Source organism: Chenopodium album, chromosome 23 (genome assembly GCF_948465745.1).
Source record: "Chenopodium album chromosome 23, dcCheAlbu1.1, whole genome shotgun sequence".
NCBI classification, from domain to species: Eukaryota; Viridiplantae; Streptophyta; class Magnoliopsida; order Caryophyllales; family Amaranthaceae; genus Chenopodium; species Chenopodium album.
The window spans coordinates 37,678,393-37,698,900 of record NC_137856.1 but is presented as its reverse complement, the minus strand read 5'-3'; the positions used below and the strand labels follow the sequence as shown (position 1 = coordinate 37,698,900).

At 36.7% G+C, this 20,508-nt stretch overlaps 2 protein-coding genes and 1 pseudogene across 2 annotated transcripts; 1 reads left to right on the top strand and 2 right to left on the bottom strand.

The window, feature by feature from the left end:
- Nucleotides 1-166: 166 nt before the first annotated feature.
- On the bottom strand, nucleotides 167-5,974 carry LOC145606720 (lysophospholipid acyltransferase 1-like). The gene is made up of 8 exons (XM_081662548.1): nucleotides 5,459-5,974; nucleotides 4,329-4,384; nucleotides 2,887-3,107; nucleotides 2,377-2,779; nucleotides 2,120-2,205; nucleotides 1,722-1,785; nucleotides 1,515-1,627; nucleotides 167-507 (listed from the first exon to the last, which is right to left on the bottom strand). Exons 1-8 carry the CDS (start codon nucleotides 5,758-5,760, stop codon nucleotides 364-366), a joined length of 1,389 nt encoding a protein of 462 aa, XP_081518674.1. The 5' UTR covers nucleotides 5,761-5,974; the 3' UTR covers nucleotides 167-363.
- Nucleotides 5,975-10,069: 4,095 nt separating this feature from the next.
- Nucleotides 10,070-17,846, top strand: LOC145609733 (putative transcriptional regulator SLK2). The gene is made up of 10 exons (XM_081665196.1): nucleotides 10,070-10,178; nucleotides 10,944-12,146; nucleotides 12,391-12,522; nucleotides 12,685-12,733; nucleotides 13,585-13,799; nucleotides 13,887-13,955; nucleotides 14,387-14,487; nucleotides 14,802-14,895; nucleotides 14,987-15,056; nucleotides 16,619-17,846. Exons 2-10 carry the CDS (start codon nucleotides 11,226-11,228, stop codon nucleotides 17,536-17,538), a joined length of 2,571 nt encoding a protein of 856 aa, XP_081521322.1. The 5' UTR covers nucleotides 10,070-10,178; nucleotides 10,944-11,225; the 3' UTR covers nucleotides 17,539-17,846.
- Nucleotides 17,847-18,069: 223 nt separating this feature from the next.
- LOC145609734 (pentatricopeptide repeat-containing protein At2g37310 pseudogene) lies at nucleotides 18,070-20,182 on the bottom strand (annotated as a pseudogene).
- Nucleotides 20,183-20,508: the final 326 nt, after the last annotated feature.

Here is a 20,508-nt window from a genome sequence, read left to right as displayed (position 1 = left end):
TAGCGAGCCTTAACATACTGTCTGTCCACTTGTGTTGTCAACGAGCGAGGGGGCAGGCAGTGCTATAATAATCAAATTTGAAAGACATCACAAGATTTGTATTTTCTAAACTTTGGCTCTATTGTTTAAGCAAACTTTGAATTTTAAGTAATGCTAAAAAAACAAATACGAGCAATGACGTGCAGAGTTTCAAAACAGAACCTCAAAAATAAAGATTTTGCAACAGCAGAATGAAAGCAGCTAAAAGCATGATCAATACTTCAGGTTGGTCTGTGATGAGACTGATTAATTTTGAGCTATCTAAAACGAAACATTTCTCTGGGTTTTAGATGACCAAGAAGAGACGTGTCAGGTTTATCCGCATCACAGTTCCTTCTTCTGAGCTTTTGACCTTGCTGGTCTTGGAGGTTTGACAACAGAACCCAGAATTAGAAGGACAACAGGAATAATGGTGCCGATATAATACACACTTCCATACGCAGTCAAGGTTTCATGCAAGCTTAGTACCTGGAAAGATAACCTCGTTAGAAATGGAAAAAAAAAATACGGAGTATATCATAGCAACAAACAGCAGAAAATCTTCACCCAAAAAACACACACACACACACACACAAACAATCAACAGCAAATTCTCCAAAAATCACAATAGGGATCCTACTGCGAAAGTTGATCAGCCTCGTTTGATCTTTACAATCCACAGTTCTTGGTTTAATCAATATTCCCCATATCTGAGACATGAGGGGCCAAATCTACACACCGCCATGGGGAAATGGGGACTTGGGAGGTTTCCTCCAAACCCTCATCCCTGAAAGGCTGGAATCTACAAATCCAGAAAAATAGTATACAGCCATCCAAATTCCATGTTCATCAGGTCATCATCACCCACCATAACTAACACAGCAGCCCCGCCAAAGACCCACCTTAAAAGGCCCAACCAAAACAACCTTCAAATCACAAAGGCCGCCATGGCACTGCGACCACCAGTCCACCAACATAACCCAAAATAATGTAAAAAAACGCCAAGATAACCATTAAAAGTACCAATTATTCGATGGCTAGGGCGGAAAAGGCTTGGTGTCATCTATTTGACAAAATCCTCATATCAAAGGCTTAAGTGAGTGTAGTAGGTTGAGGGGGAAAGAAAAGAAGGGTAAGAAGGTGGTGTAAGTGAATATGAGCAACAACATCAGTAGGGGTATATGAAAAGAGAGACACGGTGGAAGGGAAATAGAGGCACAGAGGAAACGAAGGTGTAGAAGGGAAGAACAAATTAACAGATACATCAAACCTAGCAGGACTGAGAAGAGAATAAATTATGAGCGGTAGCTAGCAGGGTTTGAGTTTAAATTCTAACAACACATAATTCATGAGGTAAGGGTTTCAGGGTAATTACTTATTACTTATCAACCATTCTGAATAAGCTCATACAATGAAGTACACAATAAATTATTTAGAACCAAACAGGCCCTAAGAAATTTGAAAAAAATGAGAAACGATGGATGCAAGGAACTAACCATGAAACCAACTGCTGAATAATTCAGAACCAGCATTGTATATGCAAAATTTACAAATGTCAATAGCTTCTTCAAAATACCCGCAGATACACCTTGCTGCCATCTGTAAATTACTGTTGAACGTATAAAACAAAAATGAGCATCAGTAAGTCCAAAAAAAAATAAGCAAACAAAATAAGACTTTAGCAGCATTGGATCAAGTAATACCTTTAGACCCAGCAATCATTAAAGCCGACTGAACAAAGAAAAATATGTAGCCAGGATATAATCCCTGTTTTTTCAGAACAGCAAGGAAAAAAGAAATCAGTGAATGAAGAATATCACACTTATTACTGAAAATATTGTTGCACAAGTACTGGGACATGCGGAGATTCAATTCTGTGAAGTTATGCAACTATATAATGGCGCAAAAAACCAAACAAGTACTCAAGAATCAAGATTCAAATTATCTCATATTAGACATGGATGAATGACAAAAAAGGAGTGATCTTGCATGCACAGAAATTTTACAATCTAAGAGATGTTTGGTTATCCCTAATTTCACCATATTGTCTAAAGCTAAATGACAGACCAGAGGACTTATTAGTTCAAAGAAGAAGACTCACATGCCAAATAGCACTGACTGTCTGTGTAGCGAGCAGCTGAAAGAAACCAGCCTTCTTGTTCTTCTGGACCAGTCTCTCATAGACATCTGTGACAAGCAAAGTGTAGCTTCAGATACACAAAATTGCCAAATTGGTGCCATAGTGAAATAATGAATAAGAAAACAAATCTTTTAAGGTTTACAAAGGTTATTTATAGCACAATACAGCAATACATGATGAACAGTAGAATAAAAATGATAAGAGGCCAAGAAACTTACAGTGGCGGAGCCAGGTGCTAACTTGTATATTCCAGACAAGTGGTATCTGAACAGCACTCTTTGCCAACTCAACTCCTATGATATCGACATTTTGGGCTCGATCCCACTTGGGCTTTGGTGGGGATGTATTTGTCCATCCACTAAATCCAAAACCAGAAATTATCGTAGCAGCTTCCGAGATAGACCAGATGAAATAATACTTCCATCGTGCTGTAAATCCACACAAGTACTGATAACCCAGCTTTTTAAAGAATCCCCATTCCCCATACGAGGGGTTCGTAAAAGTAGACAAGGGGAAATATGGCACCAAATTCAAATAGAGAGCCATGCATATAGCAGCTCGAAGAAGAGCCCGACCTACTCCACCCCAAGGCGATGGCTGTTTCTCCGATGGACTCCAAAGCTGCAAAGACAAAGAGCACACTCGTGATTCCAAGTTTATGAATTCCCTGACACTTGTAAACTTAAAAAATGAGCATAATGACGAACAAGAATGCTTCATAAACCGACCCCTTTCCCTTCTGTCCAATCAAGATAATCCTTCATTTCAAATACAGGTCCGGCAAGGTGACTCCCGCAGCAGAGGCAATACCCAACATATTCAATCAAGGAGGGCTTTTTCAGCAATCGGTTTTTTCTCTGTGCTTCACGTAGGTCTTCATCTTTCAATAGTCCATCTTGATAATTTATTACGCATGAGATGACTTTAAGCGTCAAGACCATCAAAGCACCTGCAAGGAAATTAATAGTTTTAAAAACTGACAAGAAACATCAAGGATACAGAAATTTGAGAGAAACTAACTCAAGCAGTGGCAATCTGAAAAGTCCAGTTACGCTTTTAGTTCAAATCTTCAGTTATTTCCATCAAAATGAGAAGCCTTAGACTTGGAGGACTTATTGATGTTGTAACTCTGTTGCCAGAGATCATAGGGTTAGGCACATGACTCAATAATTATTCCTCAAGCTGCTTGAAGCAAAGATTGGGGAATGGCAGGCCTAAGATTGTGGAGAAGGATTTTACATCTATAAATATGAAGATCTTGCTAATTTAGAGTAATAATATTTTATGAAAACCAGCATGAGTTTAGACTAAAACAACAAAGAAATAACAAAGAAAAATTAAAAGATAGAGAGATTCTTGCTATTTTAGAGTGATATACCTTTCAAACCTACAAGATTTAAGATTTAACACTACATCAACAAAGCAAAGGAAACAAGGGACAAACAAGTTCACAGAAATTAGATTTTCAGCTAGTTGGCCATACAATGTTGGAGCACTAATATGGCTCAAGTTTAGATGTAGTCCAAATGTAACAAATACATGTTTATCCCATACATTCATACAATGTTCTCAGAATAAGCACAGTATTGCAGTTGGTTCCATGCATGGCAAAAAGACAATATCTATGTAGAGAGAGCAAAACAGTAATGCTGGTGTCCAATTCATCACCATTTTAAGCTCAATCTAACAGTAGTGTCAGTGAAAATATGATAAAATAACAAGAAAGATCAAAACTTTCAAAATATTATATCTCCTCTACATAAAAAAAGGAAGTTGGCGGAAAATAATAATTAGCAATTTAGCATTGCCCATTAGCAATATAGTACAAACTTAAAATTTTGCACCTAACATCACCAACTTCCACTCGGTTTGTGCAATATGATACAACAATTGCCACTGAAAGAATGTTTGGTTAAAATTTTAATAAAAAGTTGTTTGATATGTAAAGGAATCCAAATAAATAAAAAAGATATAAACTCTGGTGATCTGAAACTAAACTACATCAATTTGGACACCTAACAACATTCAGGAAACAAAGTTCATTAAGGTATTGTAGAATTATTCCAATATGGCCAACCATTACATCATATTCCACCAAAAAGAGTGAGATGGTGAAGGTAAACATGAATTATAGCAGCAAGAAGTAGATGTGAATATAACAAGAGGTTACCAGTAGTGTCGATTCCACCCTCCTTCCATGCATCTCCGCTCATGTAATAAACATGGCTACAAGAGAAAACGGATTAAAATATCAAAGCAGCATTCAATAACAAAACAAACTGCATCATTTTGTAACATCATCTCAGCACAAACTACCTCCATGCAACAATTAGTTTCATCGTCATCATGTTCAAATGTCCCTTGAAAGTTGAAAATCTTCCACTTCTCTTTTATAGGTGTACATTGAAAAGGTTGATCAATTCAAGTGTACTACTACATATGAAGTACTTTGTTTGATTAAAAATTAAAAAAAAAAAGTCTGCCACTTTATTGATTCATTTTCAGTTTCAAGTACACCATTTATGATATAGGCAAATTTGGAAATCTGGTGTGCTTAAATGCTAATGGCTTTCTATATCTTCGTGCCAAAGTCAGAAAAAGTTTATCTTGGGACGACGACAGGACAAATTTTTCTAAGAAGCTATTCATCAAATCTAGTCTTTATGATCTCACTTTCATGCTCCACACAGATGACATAACATATTCCATAGTCGTATACTGTATATAGTATATACTAAACTCCCTCCTTCTCCCTTTCTCCAATTCTCCTAAATTAGCATCCTTTATTAACTCAAGATACATATTCTCAACCCGAAATCGATATTATGCATAAAAGATTCAAATTTCAATCATAGCAACAGCAATGTAGTACGGTTATCCGTACTATGCAACAGTAACTGCGGTAACATCGAGGCAAAACACAAAATCCTTCTTTAATCCTACACAGCAAACTCCATAACCCAAATGCAATACTACTCAAACCAGTCCTGGATCAACAACAACAAATTCAACAATAAAAAACAGGCAAAACAAGTTTTCCACCCAATAACTTTGAGACAAAATCAAACAAATTTTCAATCTTTATCACTCAACAGTTTCAACGCTACCAAATCAATAATACATAAAATCACAAACTAACATCAAATCATAGCAAAATACAAAAACAAATGAAGCAAATTAAATACTTGGTATAACATATATAGACGAAATTCCCATCAATTAAAACCAATCAAAAATCAATTAAAAATCAATAAAAATATGAAAAAACCCAATTCTGAATAATGAATCTGAGAAACTTACCAACCAATCAAATACCCAAAAGCGGCGAAGAAAGCGATGAGACCACATTTAGGTCGATAAACAAGCATAGAAAGATACCCAATCAAAATAGAAACAAGAAAATGAAGATTAGAAGAAACCCCAAAAGAAAGGTAACAAAGAAGGGCCCCAGTAAAAGCAGCATAGATGTGTTTTGGAAGAGTTCTTGGGACCAATCGCCATAAAAAGCTAATGGGTATTGTAGCAACATAGCATAGGAGGAATCTCAGCACTGCTACTGATAAACCCAGAGAAGCCGCCATGGACGACATGTCGAGGTCCATGGTTGCGGAGTCACCGAGTTGATTGACTGAGTTTTGAAGAAGATGAGTTAATTAAATAAGAAAGAATTAAAAAGGGTGGATGAAATTATGAAAATAAGGAGGGTAGAAGATGGATGAATGGGGTAGTGGACCCCGAGAAGTTATGGGAATGTGTAAATTGTGTGAGACTGATCAGAAATTTGTTGGGGGAAGAAGTTATGTGCAACTGTTTTTTTGGTGAATAAATTGGGGTTTCTTTTTAATTGGGTGGATTTGGATTTGTGGGTTGATTGAGTGGTTTCAGAGATTCAGTGACAGTAGACCAGTTGTAGTTTTTTAAGCTATGTTGGAGAAAGAGTTAAGTTCTAGTTTTGGGTTGTTTAGGTTTTGTTGACCAAAAGGGGTAACAATCTTTAATTGTGAACTTGTGTTTAGCTAGATGCCTAGAATGGTCCTACCTAGGGTTTGGACTTTGGAGGCTTTGTGAGACTTGTGGGTTGTGAATTTGTGATTATGGGGTGTGGCATGTGGGTAAGGGGGGTGCATGGGTTAGCGAGTTGTATAAAGTTGTGTGTTTGGAGACGGTTTGAAATGAACTAGTTTGTATAATGAAGTTAATGTAGATGGATGCATTATGTTGACAGTAGTGATTGACCATGAATTTGGAATGCTAAGATAGATTTCGGAAGCAAGGTTTAGTTTGTATGGTAGTAAGTTTTTCAAGGTGAGGTCCAGGTGACCATGAAAATGATTATGTCTTCTTCGTGATGAGATCAGAGGAGATTGTTCTAGGTGGAGTTTATATCCTCTTGTGCCCAATGTGTAGATAAAAATTGAGGATGTAATTGGTTTAGACTTTTTCTTTTCGATCATGAAATTTAAAGGAACTACTTGGTATGGGCTTCCTCTCCATTTCATTCTAATTTTTTATAATAGACGACCATGACATTATGAGGCAAAAATAATTCTCAAAATTAGCGGTTAGTTTTGTAATTAGATGGTTAGGATGAGGTTCAAGTGGCAATCCTGACTCGAAATCGTTGACCCGAACCCGAACTAACCCGGCCTGACCCAAAATGTAGTTGACCCGATCAAGACCCGATGCCTGAAATAACCCAACTCGACTCAAAATTGACCCAAAACCCAATGTTGACCCGACCCGAAGTGTCCCAACCCAAATTAATTAACCCGAATCACCCGACTTGAAGTGATCCAATTCTTGAAATGAATAGGGTGAAATGATGAATTACTTATTTTAGGGCTTCTTTCCTAATTAATAGGTAGTCACAAATTTTTTTATTTTCTTAACGATTTTACTTTATTTTTCCAACTATTTTTTTAAATGAATTTACTTTGTGACTTGACCCAAACTTGACCTGACCCGAAAATTGATCCTAAAAATTGACCCGACCCGAACTGACTCGACTCGAACAAACTTGACATAAACTGACTCAACCCGAACTTAACCCAAAATGATGACCTGAATTTCACCTATAACCCGACGCGATCTGAATATTTACCGACCTAAAGTTAACCCGACTCGAACCTGATTTGAATGACCCATTTGCCAGGTCTAGGTTCAAGCGATAAGTGACAAGTGACCTTGTCTTCCTAACTGCCTCACTATGGAATTGGGGGGAGGGGGGAGATTGTTATGGGCTAAGCCCAATGTATTGGTAAGATATATAAATTTGTGGCAAGTGAATGGATCTTATATTGTGCTAATCATCTTTGGGCCTTAAACTTATTCTTCTAAAAGAAATTTGTTTTTGAGGAGTATTAGAGTGTGTGAATTGAAGCCCAAAAGTCGAAGAAAATATACAAAGACGAGGGAGGTTAATCAGTTTATATACACACACAAAGAAGTATGCAAAAGAAGTGAGGGTTTCAATAGTGAGTGTATCCATCACATAAGCAAACAGCAATGTGTTTGATTTGAGGGGATGAAAAACGAAAATGCAATGTCATTGTAAGCATGTCAAAATTGAGTGTGTTTGTTTACAAGTAGGAAGTATGCTTAAGGAGAAAAAAAAATGGGTTGGTTCTAAGTTAGTCAATTTTATTAGAAAAAGCTCCCTCCCTCTTTGAATTTTTCAACAAGTGTTCTATTTTTTGAGTTAATGGAGGCTAGTGAATGGACTCATGCTACAACTTATATTAACTTCCATACTCAATTATATTACTAAAGCTTGGGAGGGAATATGTCATATGATTAAAAATTACCTAGCTATAAGCATTAATGATTTAATGTCATGTATGATGTATGGTGTAATATTCTAAAATATGCTGATTTCCAGCATAATTTAAGAACGATCTAACTATTCCCATCAAATGATAAGAAAAGAACATTTCTTTAATATCAAAGGAGTAATCAACAAAGAATAATAGAGGGGTAACTATGGCCATAGTTGATCACATAACTCATTATCTGATTTGCCTCTTGAAAGCACAATTAGAAATTAATCATTTTAAATTTGAGATAATTTTTGTAAAATCAACGAATAAATCTTCTAACAGTTGTTGCACAATCATTTTGTAAGTCGAAATAATATATTTACAAGCCTTTATGTCAAAATAGAAAGGTCATTGTTTGGAAGCCAAAAAAAAAAAAAAAAAAAAGGTGCATCTAGATTATTTGATTTTTAATTTCTGCGGCAAGTTTAACTTAAACGAGATTTTGATCACATGCTAGATTAGGTTTTTTTTTTTTTTTTTTTTTTTTTTTTTTTTTTTTTTTTTTTTTTTTTTGGTTTCCATAGAATTCTTATTTTAAATGTGCAATAATTAAGCTCATTATTGCACAAGATTATAAGTGATGCCCACTTAATGGTAGAATTTGTTATATACACTCGGGTGTATCGTACACCCAAGGTTAGTTTTTGCTCTTCATTTGATGATTATAAGAAAAAACAATCATCAAAATGAGAATAAGATACTCATGGGTGTACAGTACACCCGGGTGTATATAGCACTCTCTCACTTAACGAAAATTATTGATTTAGAAAGAAATATTTATACACTCTTAGTGCAAATGATTACCCAAGGAACAAGGATGGTAAAAGGATTTCATGGTACAAGTTATAAGGGGTTTATTACTTTATTCATGGACGTTGATTAAATATATGTAGACTATGGGCTTGGTCTCTTTAATTTAATTTCAATTCAGTTTAGTTCAGCTCCAATCAGTTCAGTTCCTAATTTCAATTTCTCATAAACAATTTATTTCAGTTTAAGTCAATTCAGTTCAACTCCAATCAGTTCAGATTAATTCAACTCAGTTCAGTAAATTAGAACAGACCCTATGTGTAATTGGCTGAATAATCTTTTTAATATTTATTTTTACTTTGTATAAAACAACCTGTTTTGGGATCATTACTTTGTTGTTGCTAATAAAAATAACCTAAACCACTACCCCACTAGCTTTCGTTAAGCTCAAACTGAAATCAAAAAGCAATGCCATCTCAACCTTACTACAATAGCTCTCTAACCACATTCTCGTGACTAACTTGAGTGAATTAAAGTGATCTATATCATGAATCGTAAAATTAACCTCTCTTAAACTTGACATTAAACCTCATATTAAGTATTTTATTCATCAAAATTTTCAGTTAGCCAACATTAATAATTATTTATTGACAAATAGAGCATTTATCATGAGTTAAATTCTAAAATCCAAAAGTAATGTTCACAAAATAAACGGGCTCAACTCAAGTGGCCGGCGCAGGCCACACGAGGGCTAGTATCATCCCTTATTTTCCCATTTTTTATTTACTCCGTATTTAAGTTTATCATTAAAACCTAAACTCTAGGTAATCTTACAATTTCGTTTAAAAAAAAAAAAAGGTAATCTTACAATTTCCGAATTAAAAAATCAAAAAATAAAATAAAATATTAATGGGTAATAATCCCCTGTATACACTCCCACCTTCTCTTTTCAATCCTATCAATCACACCAACCCAATCAACATCTCACACGTCTCACAATAATTACAATCAAAATTCCAGAAATACCCTTACATCAAAATCTTATTTGATCAGCTGACGTGGCAACATCATACAATAACCCTTACCATGTACCGCGTCATACACTGACCCTAATCCGGTACTAACCCTTTGACCAATAAGATCTAGCCATGTCATCACATACCTCTTTTACTCACCGCTTTGATTTTGCCACCGACTACGTACACCAACCTAACAGCCGCCACGTGTCATATATTACCGGTAATAGCCGGTTCATTTTTCTTGTTTACTGGTGCAGCCGGTTACCTCGCCTCTCTTACTTTCCTAGCTAGCTATATAAAATTGGTTTGTATTCCAAATTCATTTTTCTCTCTCCTCCCCAAATTTTCAGCTTCTTTTTTTATTTATTGTATCATTTTTTTTTTAAAAATTTTCCGGAGGCTTCAGCTTTTTTTCTTAGCTCGCCGTTTTCAAAGGTTTGTTCTCTCTCTTTCTTCAAATTCAGCACTATTTTTCAGTGATCAGTGCAATTTTTTGGTATAATTGTTTCCATTTCTTAATTTTTGTTGACAATTTCCTTTTTGGGCGTTATTTTTCCCCATTTTTTAATGTGATTAAAGTTTGATTTTTGTGTAATCTAGTCATCTGGGTGTTAAATCTTTGTTGATTTGAGTTGTTAATTTAATTAAAGTGATAAATTTGTTTGGTGGGTTTATGGTAATTTGAGTTCTTGGTTCCATTTTTGGAAATATAAAGTTTAATTTAAAGATTTAAAGAATGCATTTTTTGGGTTTTTAATATTTTAATTGATGTTGGATTTGATGGATTTTGTTAGAAAATGATGTGATTTAAAGCCTATTTGTGTGTTTTTATGGTAAAACAAGTGGGATTTGTTTTACTTAATGTGGTTAGCTTTTTTATTTTTTGTTTTTGTTATTTTAGTGGGTAGTAATTAGGGTTTTCCTAGTTGATAACTTAACTCTTAATTTGTTAACTTCAATAATCATGGATAGGGTTCATATTGTATAGTTGTTTTGTTGAGAAATGATGTTGGTTCTGAAGGTTTAAAAGAGCAGCCTTGGAGTTTAGAAGTTGGTAATTATGGATAGATTATTATGTTATATGGTTGATAATTCAACTAATGACTAGGCTAGGATAACATTTGTTAAATATTGAATTTGATTGCTGATTCACTAGGTTATGCTTCTGCTAATTGTAGCTTTGGTTTGTGTTTTCACTAGAGTATAAGGCTGTCAAGGAAAACAAACATTTCACTGTACGACCGAGCGACTTGGGTAATATAGAGCTTTTGGATTGGGTAGTTTTTGTTATAGTGTTGGGAATTGATAATATAATCTGTTCTAATATTGTATTTGCGAGGTTTACTGTGAGGGCTCTATTATGGGTTTCTGTATGTAGCTCTACTTGAGGAAATTGGGTATAGTTTTTGGTGAAAAGAGGGGGAATCAGGCCTGGCTTTGGAGAGCTATTTGGATTCCAGCCATCAGGGGTCGGTGCCGCTCATGGCACCTTCTCGGGTGGCTGGAGGACTGTCTCAATCTTCAGCAAGTTCTGGTATTTTTTTCCAAGGAGATTCACAGTCTCAGAATGTAATTAACTCTCACTTGAGTTCGTCTTTTGGGAACACTGCCAATTCAATTTCTGGAACAGGGCGCTCGAACCTAGGCCCACTTTCTGGCGACGTGAATCAGACGGTTTTGAACAGTGTGGCTAATTCAGGGCCAAGTGTTGGAGCTAGTTCTTTGGTCACTGATGCAAACTCAGCCTTCTCAGGAGGTCCCCAGTTGCAAAGAAGTGCCAGTATCAACACAGAATCCTACTTACGATTGCCTGCCTCACCAATGTCATTTACTTCCAATAATATTAGTGTTTCTGGCTCCTCTGTAATAGATGGGCCTACAACAGGGCAACAGGGTTCTCATCATGACCCTAATTCTCAACAAGCTATTCAGAATCAGCATCAGTTTCCACAAGGGGCTTCTGGTGCTTCATCGTTGCCAGCTTCTCAAACAGGCCAACTCACACATTCTTTGGGGTCAAGGATTCCTAATTCATTCATCCAAGATCCAGCTAATGTATCCCACCTGCAGAAAAAACCGCGGTTAGATATCAAGCAAGAAGATTATTTGCAACAGCAAGTCTTACAACAATTTCTGCAGAGACCAGATCCAATGCAGTTGCAAAGCCATAACCCACAGTTGCAAGCTATCCTTCAGCAGCAGAGGCTACGACAGCAGCAACAATTTTTGCAGGCTATGCCACCAATGCAGCGTGTTCAGTTACAACAACAGCAACAGATGAGACAGCAACTTCAACAAAACGTGCAACAACAAATGGTTTCTATGAAGAATCCACAAGATACGGGAGGCGTATGTGCCCGTCGTCTGATGCAATACCTTTATCATCAGCGGCAACGACCGCAAGTGAGTTGTTACTTGTATCTTAGTGCTGATAAATTCTTATTTTTCTTCTAAACTGTACTGTCACTGCTGCTGATTGTAGTCTGTATACGTTACTCTTTTTAACATATGTTATTTATGGTCACTTTGAATCTGAAAATTATCTCTGCGTCATGTGAGGCATTCTCATTATTGCATGTCGATTTCTTCATCTTACTAGCAGTGTCACCCTTTCTGGCTATACTCATCTTTCTATGTGTGCTAACAGGAAAACACTATTGCTTATTGGAGAAAATTTGTGGCAGAATACTACGCTCCCCGTGCTAAGAAACGGTGGTGCTTGTCTCTGTATGAAAATGTTGGACAACATGCATTAGGGGTTTTCCCACAAGCTGCTATGGTTAGTTACAAATTCTTCTTAACTGGAGTGATCATTAAGTTCTAATGCTGTGTTTTATATATTAATCTTTCTGAGTTAACAGTTTAATTTCAACCCCCTCCCCCACCCAAAACCCGGTGATGTTTGGCCAGTTTTCTTATATTTGCTCTTTGCATGACCTAGGATGCTTGGCACTGTGACATATGTGGCTCCAAGTCTGGAAGGGGGTTTGGTAAGTTTGTGTTCTGTATATACATTTTATTGTCTTGTGTTGTATTAAAATCTTATTTTATCATGGATAAAAATATCTGGAATAAGCAAATTATAAAACTGTTGCTTGCAGGTGAATTATACTGCCTTAAGTATATTCTTGTTGATGACGTATTATTGTGACCTTCAATTAACTCTAAAATAGCCTAGTTTTTTTTTGAGAACTTATCAGATGAGAGATAGTTTCTCCATATATTTATTGGTACTTATGTGTTCCATGTTAGTTTCATTTGCTAGATTCTGATAGCATGGCCATGGTTGATTCTACATAAGAGAATATTTTGGAGTGCATGCTACTTTGTGCTCTGTAATGACATCTTATAGTCTGAGACTTGGTCAATGATTGAATATACCCTACACTTTGCTTTAAAGACTGAGTAGAGATAATTGCTTTTATAATTTTATTTATTTATTTTCTTAGCTATTCTAGCATTTGAGTAGATTTTTTGCTAAATAACTGTGATTTACTAAATGTCTAGCGACTCATTTGTGAGGCTCCTCATCTGTTACCACTGGTTATATTCTGTATAGCGAATTCTGAAGGGTATAATTTTAAGATTTACACTAAAGTGGTCTAGAAGCAAAGTTGTACCGCAGGTAGCTGTCTATTTGTTGCAGGCTAATTGAGAGTGTGCAAATATGGAATATTAGTGGTCCAAATATGGGATTAAGCTTGCTGCCGTGTTTATTTGTTTATCCTATTTACTGTGCTTTAACACACGATTTCATTTGCTTAAGTTGTTAGGGCGATTAAGAAACATGCTATATATGGTTTTTCTTCTAACATCTTATTATTCTCTCGTGTGTCAACAGAAGCAACATATGAAGTACTCCCACGGCTCAATGAAATTAAATTTGGCAGTGGTGTGATAGATGAGCTTTTGTTTGTCGATGTGCCCCGTGAACGTAGGTTTGGTAATGGAATAATGATGTTGGAATACGGAAAAGCTGTTCAGGAGAGTGTGTATGATCAACTTCGTGTTGTTCGTGAGGGTCAACTAAGAATCATATTCACCCAGGAATTAAAGGTAATGTGTTTGGTATTGTAATGCGATATCCAATTCCCTAACCTTCACCTTTCTACTTCTTGCACATTTACCTTCTTTGATTCACAGATCTTATCATGGGACTTCTGTGCACGTCGCCATGAGGAGCTACTTCCTAGGAGGGTTTTTGCCCCTCAGGTACTTGTTTCTTTTTTTCCATTTCTTATTATAAGTATATTCAAGTTCTGTGCACCGGTGCGAAGAGTGGAAGAGTGGGACCATGGAGGGATTAAACGAGGAAGAGGGAGACCAAAGATGACTTGGTTGGAAGGAGTGAGGAAGGATATGAAGTGCATGGATTTACGTGAGGATGAAGTTTTGGATCGTAAGGGATGGAGGAGAAAGATTTATGTTGATGACTACACGGAATAATCAAATTTGGTTCATGTTAGCCGACCCCACTTTTGGGATTAAGGCTTTGATTGATTGATTGATTATAAGTATATTCAAGTTCTGTGCGTGGTAAAAATCTTTCTTCTACTTTCTCTCTCTCTCTCTCTCTCTCTCTCTCTTTTTTTTTGGTGTCTTGATGGTCAATGTATAATAATTAGTTATATGCTTATTATCAGGTGAATCAGCTGCTTCAGGTTGCGCAAAAATGTCAAAGCACACTTGCTGACAGTGGATCTGAAGGAGTTTCTTCACAAGATTTACAAACAAACAGTAATATGTGAGTTTATTAATTGTTAATAACGGTCACGACTGGTATAATATGCTGAAAAAGTGAAAAGCACAGTATGGAGTGCCTTGTTTACTATCTTCCATCCTAAAGGCTTAGGAATGTGTAATTATATATATGTGGTAGTTATATTACCATTACATTTTCATACAGTTAATATCACATAGTTCAGCTGTCGATCCTATAGTAAATCATAAAAGATTCTTGGAAATAAATGCCATGTAATTTTATGGTATTAGTTTTTCATTTCGACCAAACTAATATGGGTTATGAAGTGAAAATCTGAAATCATTTTTCTGCTATAGGGTTGTAACAGCTGGTCGCCAACTTGCTAAGTGTTTGGAGTTGCACTCACTCAACGACTTGGGATTTTCAAAAAGATATGTTAGGTGTTTGCAGGTGCGTTTTTGTTCACCTTGTACTGATGATGAATTCTTTCTGATAATGTATATTGTTATATCTGATAGTATCTGATATACTCTTGCAACAGATTGCTGAGGTTGTCAATAGTATGAAAGACCTTGTAGATTTTTGCCGGGACAATAAAGTTGGTCCTATAGGTAATTACTTTTACAAGCTGTTGGAATATGGTCACATACTTGGGGTATATCCATTTTCTTATTTTTTAATGGTTGCATGTCAACAAAGTCCACCGTCCGCTGGCTAGAGCCTTTGCACCTGATCCTCAAAAGCAGATGAATGTTTAGTTGTTTAAAAAGAGTGTATGAAACTCTGTGGACATAGTTATTTAATCTTGTTATAAGAGATGCATTGCATTTACAACATTTGCGCTGCATTAGCGAGCTTGTCATGCTTCACTCATTTGGCTCAATGTCACTGTTCAACAAATTTGTGGAAATCGATGCAATATATGTTCACCTTGTTTCTCCGTGTGGAATAAATTCCAAATTCATCTCTTTGTTTTATTAGTGATAGCTCGGGCAGCAGAGTTATGCTATTTACCTTGCCTACTCTATCTCTCTCTCTCTCTCTCTCTCTCTCTTCATTATTTTTAAATTCATTAAAAGCATCATGTCTTGTCAATAGTTACACCTAGGAAGTTCACTTCTCCGAGGTTTGTTTTATTGGCCATTTTGTTTCCTTTTCTGCAATTGTTCATGTTTTCCATAAGTACCATAACTGAATGCATCTATAGTAATCTCCTCGAGTTTCAGAGTTCAATTAGCTTGGCGAGATGATTATGCTCTTCAAGCGCATCTGTGAAATACCCTGCCTGAAATGGAACTGAAAGTGATGATTCAAATTTGTGAACTAATATCAATTGTCAAACTTTAGCTATGTTTCTTTGATCCCATAGGTCATACCTGTTTGGATGCCTGGTCTTGACTTGACACTGTCACTTGACTTGTGACCTAAACCATATTCAAGTTTGTAAATTTGTGAGGCCTGAACCTTAGGTCGTAATTTAAGTTATCTTCTGCTCTTGGTTCTTGGGCAAAGTAGGTTTCAATCAAAATCAATTTTTGAATGCATGTAAGATCATACGGTCCTTGAAATTTGGGCAGTGCAATTGTTCATTACTCAGTGGACATTATGTTGTCCTTGCAGCTTTTAAATTGGAAAGCAGGAATGTCGAATGGAAACCGTGGTGTATATCTGATGAGAATGGTTATTTGATCATGAATGTTATGTCTTGTCCTAATAACTTGAAATGACAGATTGCTGTTACCATTCACACAGTTCAGAAAATTTCAGTCCACAAGTTACCATCACTTTTTTTTTTGGTTGTGGTCAAAGCGTGTTGAACAAATGATGCTATCAATAAAGATTCTTACAGGAATACAGCTGGGTTTAAGGAAGAGGCTTTTGCTGCTTAGATTGATTTTAGGTCTTGCGTTAGACATCTCTTCCTTCCCTTTTTAAATCCTATAGTTCCTTATGACGATTCATGTTAGCCGACCCCAAATCCTTTTGGGACTAAGGCTTTGTTGTTGTTGTTGTTAGACATCTCTTCCTATTGGTAGTCTAGTCTGAAGAGTATTTGAAAGCTTGGTACACCCTGTGTAATTTGCATGACTTTTGTTTTAATATTTAGCTCATCTGATTCTTGTATTCCCTTTGAATGTATTTCTGAATTCTGTTCTTGTTGTCTCATATTCAGAGGGTTTGAAAAGTTATCCCCGACATGGCTCTGCATCCAAGCTGCAGATGCAGAGGATTCAGGAAATGGAGCAGCTAGCTGGTCTTCAAGGTCTGCCCACTGATAGAAACACTATCAATAAACTAATGGCAATGCAGCAGTCTGGGATGAATAGCCCTAACATGGGCAACAACCCTAATATGGGCAACAACCCTAATATGCTTGCCAGTAACAGGGGCACGTTAAGTGGGCAGGCAGCTGCTGCCTTGGCACTGACCAACTACCAGAATATAATGATGAGACAGAACTCCATGAACTCAAATCCTAACTCACTTCAGCAGGAAGCATCTTCTTCTCATAATAACCAAAGTCCATCTTCCTCTTTTCAAGGGGCTTCTAGTGTCCTTCCAGGATCAATGCAGACTTCGCCAGTTGGTGGATTTTCAAATCCGCAATTGGTTGCCCAGCAACAGCAGCGCACCGTGAGTGGTAATGGCTTATCTCAACAGAATCAGCAGCCTTCACCTGGCAATCAGGCTTTGCAGCAGCATATGCTTCAGCAATTACTGCAGGATATGTCTGGAAATAATGCAGCAGGACAGCAGAAAAACCTTGGTGGGCAAACTATGAATGCAAGTGCTGCTGCAAATGGGTTAGGATATGGAGGCAATGCTACACCAGCAACACCAGCTGTGTCGAGCAATGTGCCTGGAGGTGGGGGGCCTACTCTTAGCAAGAACAACAGTTTTAAAGCTGCTAACAGTGATTCATCAGCAGCTGGAGGTGGTTCCAATGGTGGATTTAATCAGAAAGCATCAGAAATGCCTCAAAATCTGCATTTGACAGATGACATGGTTCCAGATTTGCCACATGATTTTGCAGATAATGGATTTTTTGGCAGTGACCTTGATGATAATATGGGCTATGGATGGAAGGCATGAGATTGTTGATGGAGGGCAGACGACTAACTGGTCAATTCTCTTTTAGCATCCTTATAATAGGTGCTCAGGAAAACATTGTACAGGACATTGAGATAGTTCTCAAATTCACTCCTCTTTTTTTGGGGTTTTAAGTTCACGAGTTCTTTAAAAAAAAATATCTAGCCTCTTAGGTTTACAGCAATCTTTTCCTGTTTTTATTATTTTTTTTTCTTCTTCTGATTTGAGTCTTGGAAGTGTAATTTATCAGACAAAACCTAATGCTTAAGTAATGTGGTAGCTACACAGTTTAGTTGGCTTTCTGAAAGATTTGTCTACACATTTACACTGTCTTTGTCTAGAGCTTGAATTGTTGCTTTCAGAGGGCAGTTTGTCTTTGAGATTATTAATTAGCATGGACAATGATGAAGGCACCTGTGCTGTAAATAATAAATCAAAATGCAGACCACATAAAAATCCTGAAAACAACGTCAATTCATTTTTACTGTTTCTTGTGATACATGGGAAAAATAATACAGACTATTTGGCTTTGCACAATGACACAAGTACAGAAATGAGGATATTTTTCATCCCGAAAAGTTCTGACCAGTTGAGTAGCTTGGCGTTTCAGAGCAAAACAGCAAATATAAACCATCAATACAGGAAAATATCATATTTTTGGAGCCCCTGTAACTTATAAGATTCAGGAAGTCTGACAATATTAGGGCTCATCACATTTCTTTCTCACTATCTTCTTTAGTTAGTACTCCGCACTCTATTACACTAAACTCTTTGGTCGTCTATCACACTAAACTCTTCCGACCAAAGACATTATAATGGTTAGACTTCATACTTCAATGACAGGTTAAGAATTTAGTCTTAGGAGCAGCGACAGTATATACTAGCAAATTATACACTCGTGGCTTGCCATTTTTCAACAATGAGGTTTCAACAACTCTTAATTTTCAGACTGCACTTCAAGCAGTTGATCGGAAGTAGACTGAAGCACCATTTAACAACGTACTGCTTTTGCACTAAACGCCATGGGTATTTTAGATATAAATTTCTCTGCATCAGACTCTTTTCCTACTTGCGTCAAAACCCCAACAATGCAAGCATAATGCTCTGCTAATGGTTGTATACCATAATTATCATGCATATCCTCCAGTATCTTCCAAGCCTTGTCTAAATCACCTAAATATGCACAAGCAGTCAATACGGCAGTGAGAGTAACAGGATCAGGTCGAGTCTCATGATTCAACATGTCATCAAAAAGGTTAAGGGCATGATTAGCATCTCCATTTGTTGCATGAGCTGCAATTATCGCTGTCCAAACCATTATACTCCTATGCCATGATTGACCAAATACATGCCTTGCTCCTTGAAGAAATCCAGCTTTTCCATACACATCGATCAAACCAGTTACCACATATATATTGTCCTCGAGAGCATTTCTAATCGCATAGGCATGTACTTGTTTGCCTGCGTTTGGATTGCAAAAGTGGGATAATGCAGAAAGGATACTTGCAACTGTCACAGAATTAGGTTTGAAACCCAAATCCTGCATTTCCCTTGTCAAATCAATGGAGATCTCATGAAAATTGTTCTGTGCCAAACCAGAAATCACAGCATTCCATGTACTCAAACTCGGGCTTTCCATCCTCCTGAATAAATCCATTGCTTTCTCCACATAACCGTGAGCCAAATAGCCAGAAATCAAACAGCCATATGTAACCTCATCTTTCCCACTCATCTTTTCAAACAATTCTCTAGCATAATCCAAGCTACCACATTTAGCATACATCCCTATAACTGAATTACAGACTAATGTATCAATTTTAATATTTTCCTCTATCGCGAATTTATGTACTTCCATCCCTTGAACAAGATCCCTCTTCTGAGCACAAGCCTGTAGTACACTTGCCACGGTCACGCCATCCGGGCTCAAATTCTTATCATCCAACAATAACTTATAAAGCTTCAAACATTCCTCATAACACCCACCATGAGAATACCCTGAAATCATAGAATTCCATGACACTAAATCTCTCTTCCTCATCAAATCAAACACTTTTCTTGCCATACCCAATTCATCACACCTTGCATAATACGTGATCAAGGGGTTAACAACAAACAAATCCAATTCAAACCCACGTCGCAACGCATAGCAATGGATCTCCCTAGCCAAGTTTCCATCTGAAAACAAGCTCGACAACGCCTTCAAGACACAAGTAAGAGTGAAATTATCAGGTTTCACTGAAACACTTGAATTTCTTACAAAAGAAGAAAACAGCCTCAATGTCTCTACTGGCTTATCATCACATGAATAAGCTATGAACATAGCATTATAGGACCAAATATTTCTCTGGGGAATTTCTTCAAACACCTTTCGTGCATGATCAATGTGCCCTGTTTTAGCATAAAAATTGATGAGCTTTGACCCCAGAAAATTATCAATGCTGAAGTTGCAGAGAACAGTACGAGCATGAAGTAGTTTTCCCTGTAAAATGAGACGATGGTTGGCACAATATTGAAGAAGATGACCATAATCGCCATTAGTAAGGTTATATGGGTCGTTGAAAAGGTTCTTTAAAGCAAGTTTAATGGGGTTGATTTGTTTGATGAGAGAAAAATTGTGGGTATTTAATGGCCTTCTTAAGATCTTCATACATTCTGCAATGTGCTTGAAATTTGCTGTAATGACTGGTTCATACTCTGCATTCCTCTGAAGTTATGTTGGGTTTGGGGTTTGTCAATGATATGGAGAAGGTATTTTTTGTGTATATACTTGTGTTACTTCACTTGTGTAATATTTTCTTGGGAATTAAGGCAATTGCGTTTATTATGTTTTCGAGTACACTTAAAATCTACACAAGTTGATTTGCGTATGCATTATATGTTTACATTATACGTGTTGCTTTAAGAGCACGACATTTGTTATGGTTGTCAAGGTAGATTTAGACTGTGTACTAATAATTTAAGTTATGTTCTTGT

Coding starts and splice junctions, on each gene's coding strand:
- LOC145606720 (XM_081662548.1), bottom strand. CDS start 5,760: ATGGACCTCGACATGTCGTCCATGGCGGCTTCTCTGGGTTTATCAGTA. Junction 4,385..5,458: donor TTTGGGTATTTGATTGGTTG/GTAAGTTTCTCA, acceptor TTTCTCTTGTAG/CCATGTTTATTACATGAGCG. Junction 2,780..2,886: donor ATTGGACAGAAGGGAAAGGG/GTCGGTTTATGA, acceptor TTGTCTTTGCAG/CTTTGGAGTCCATCGGAGAA.
- LOC145609733 (XM_081665196.1), top strand. CDS start 11,226: ATGGCACCTTCTCGGGTGGCTGGAGGACTGTCTCAATCTTCAGCAAGT. Junction 13,800..13,886: donor TATTCACCCAGGAATTAAAG/GTAATGTGTTTG, acceptor TTTGATTCACAG/ATCTTATCATGGGACTTCTG. Junction 13,956..14,386: donor GGAGGGTTTTTGCCCCTCAG/GTACTTGTTTCT, acceptor GCTTATTATCAG/GTGAATCAGCTGCTTCAGGT.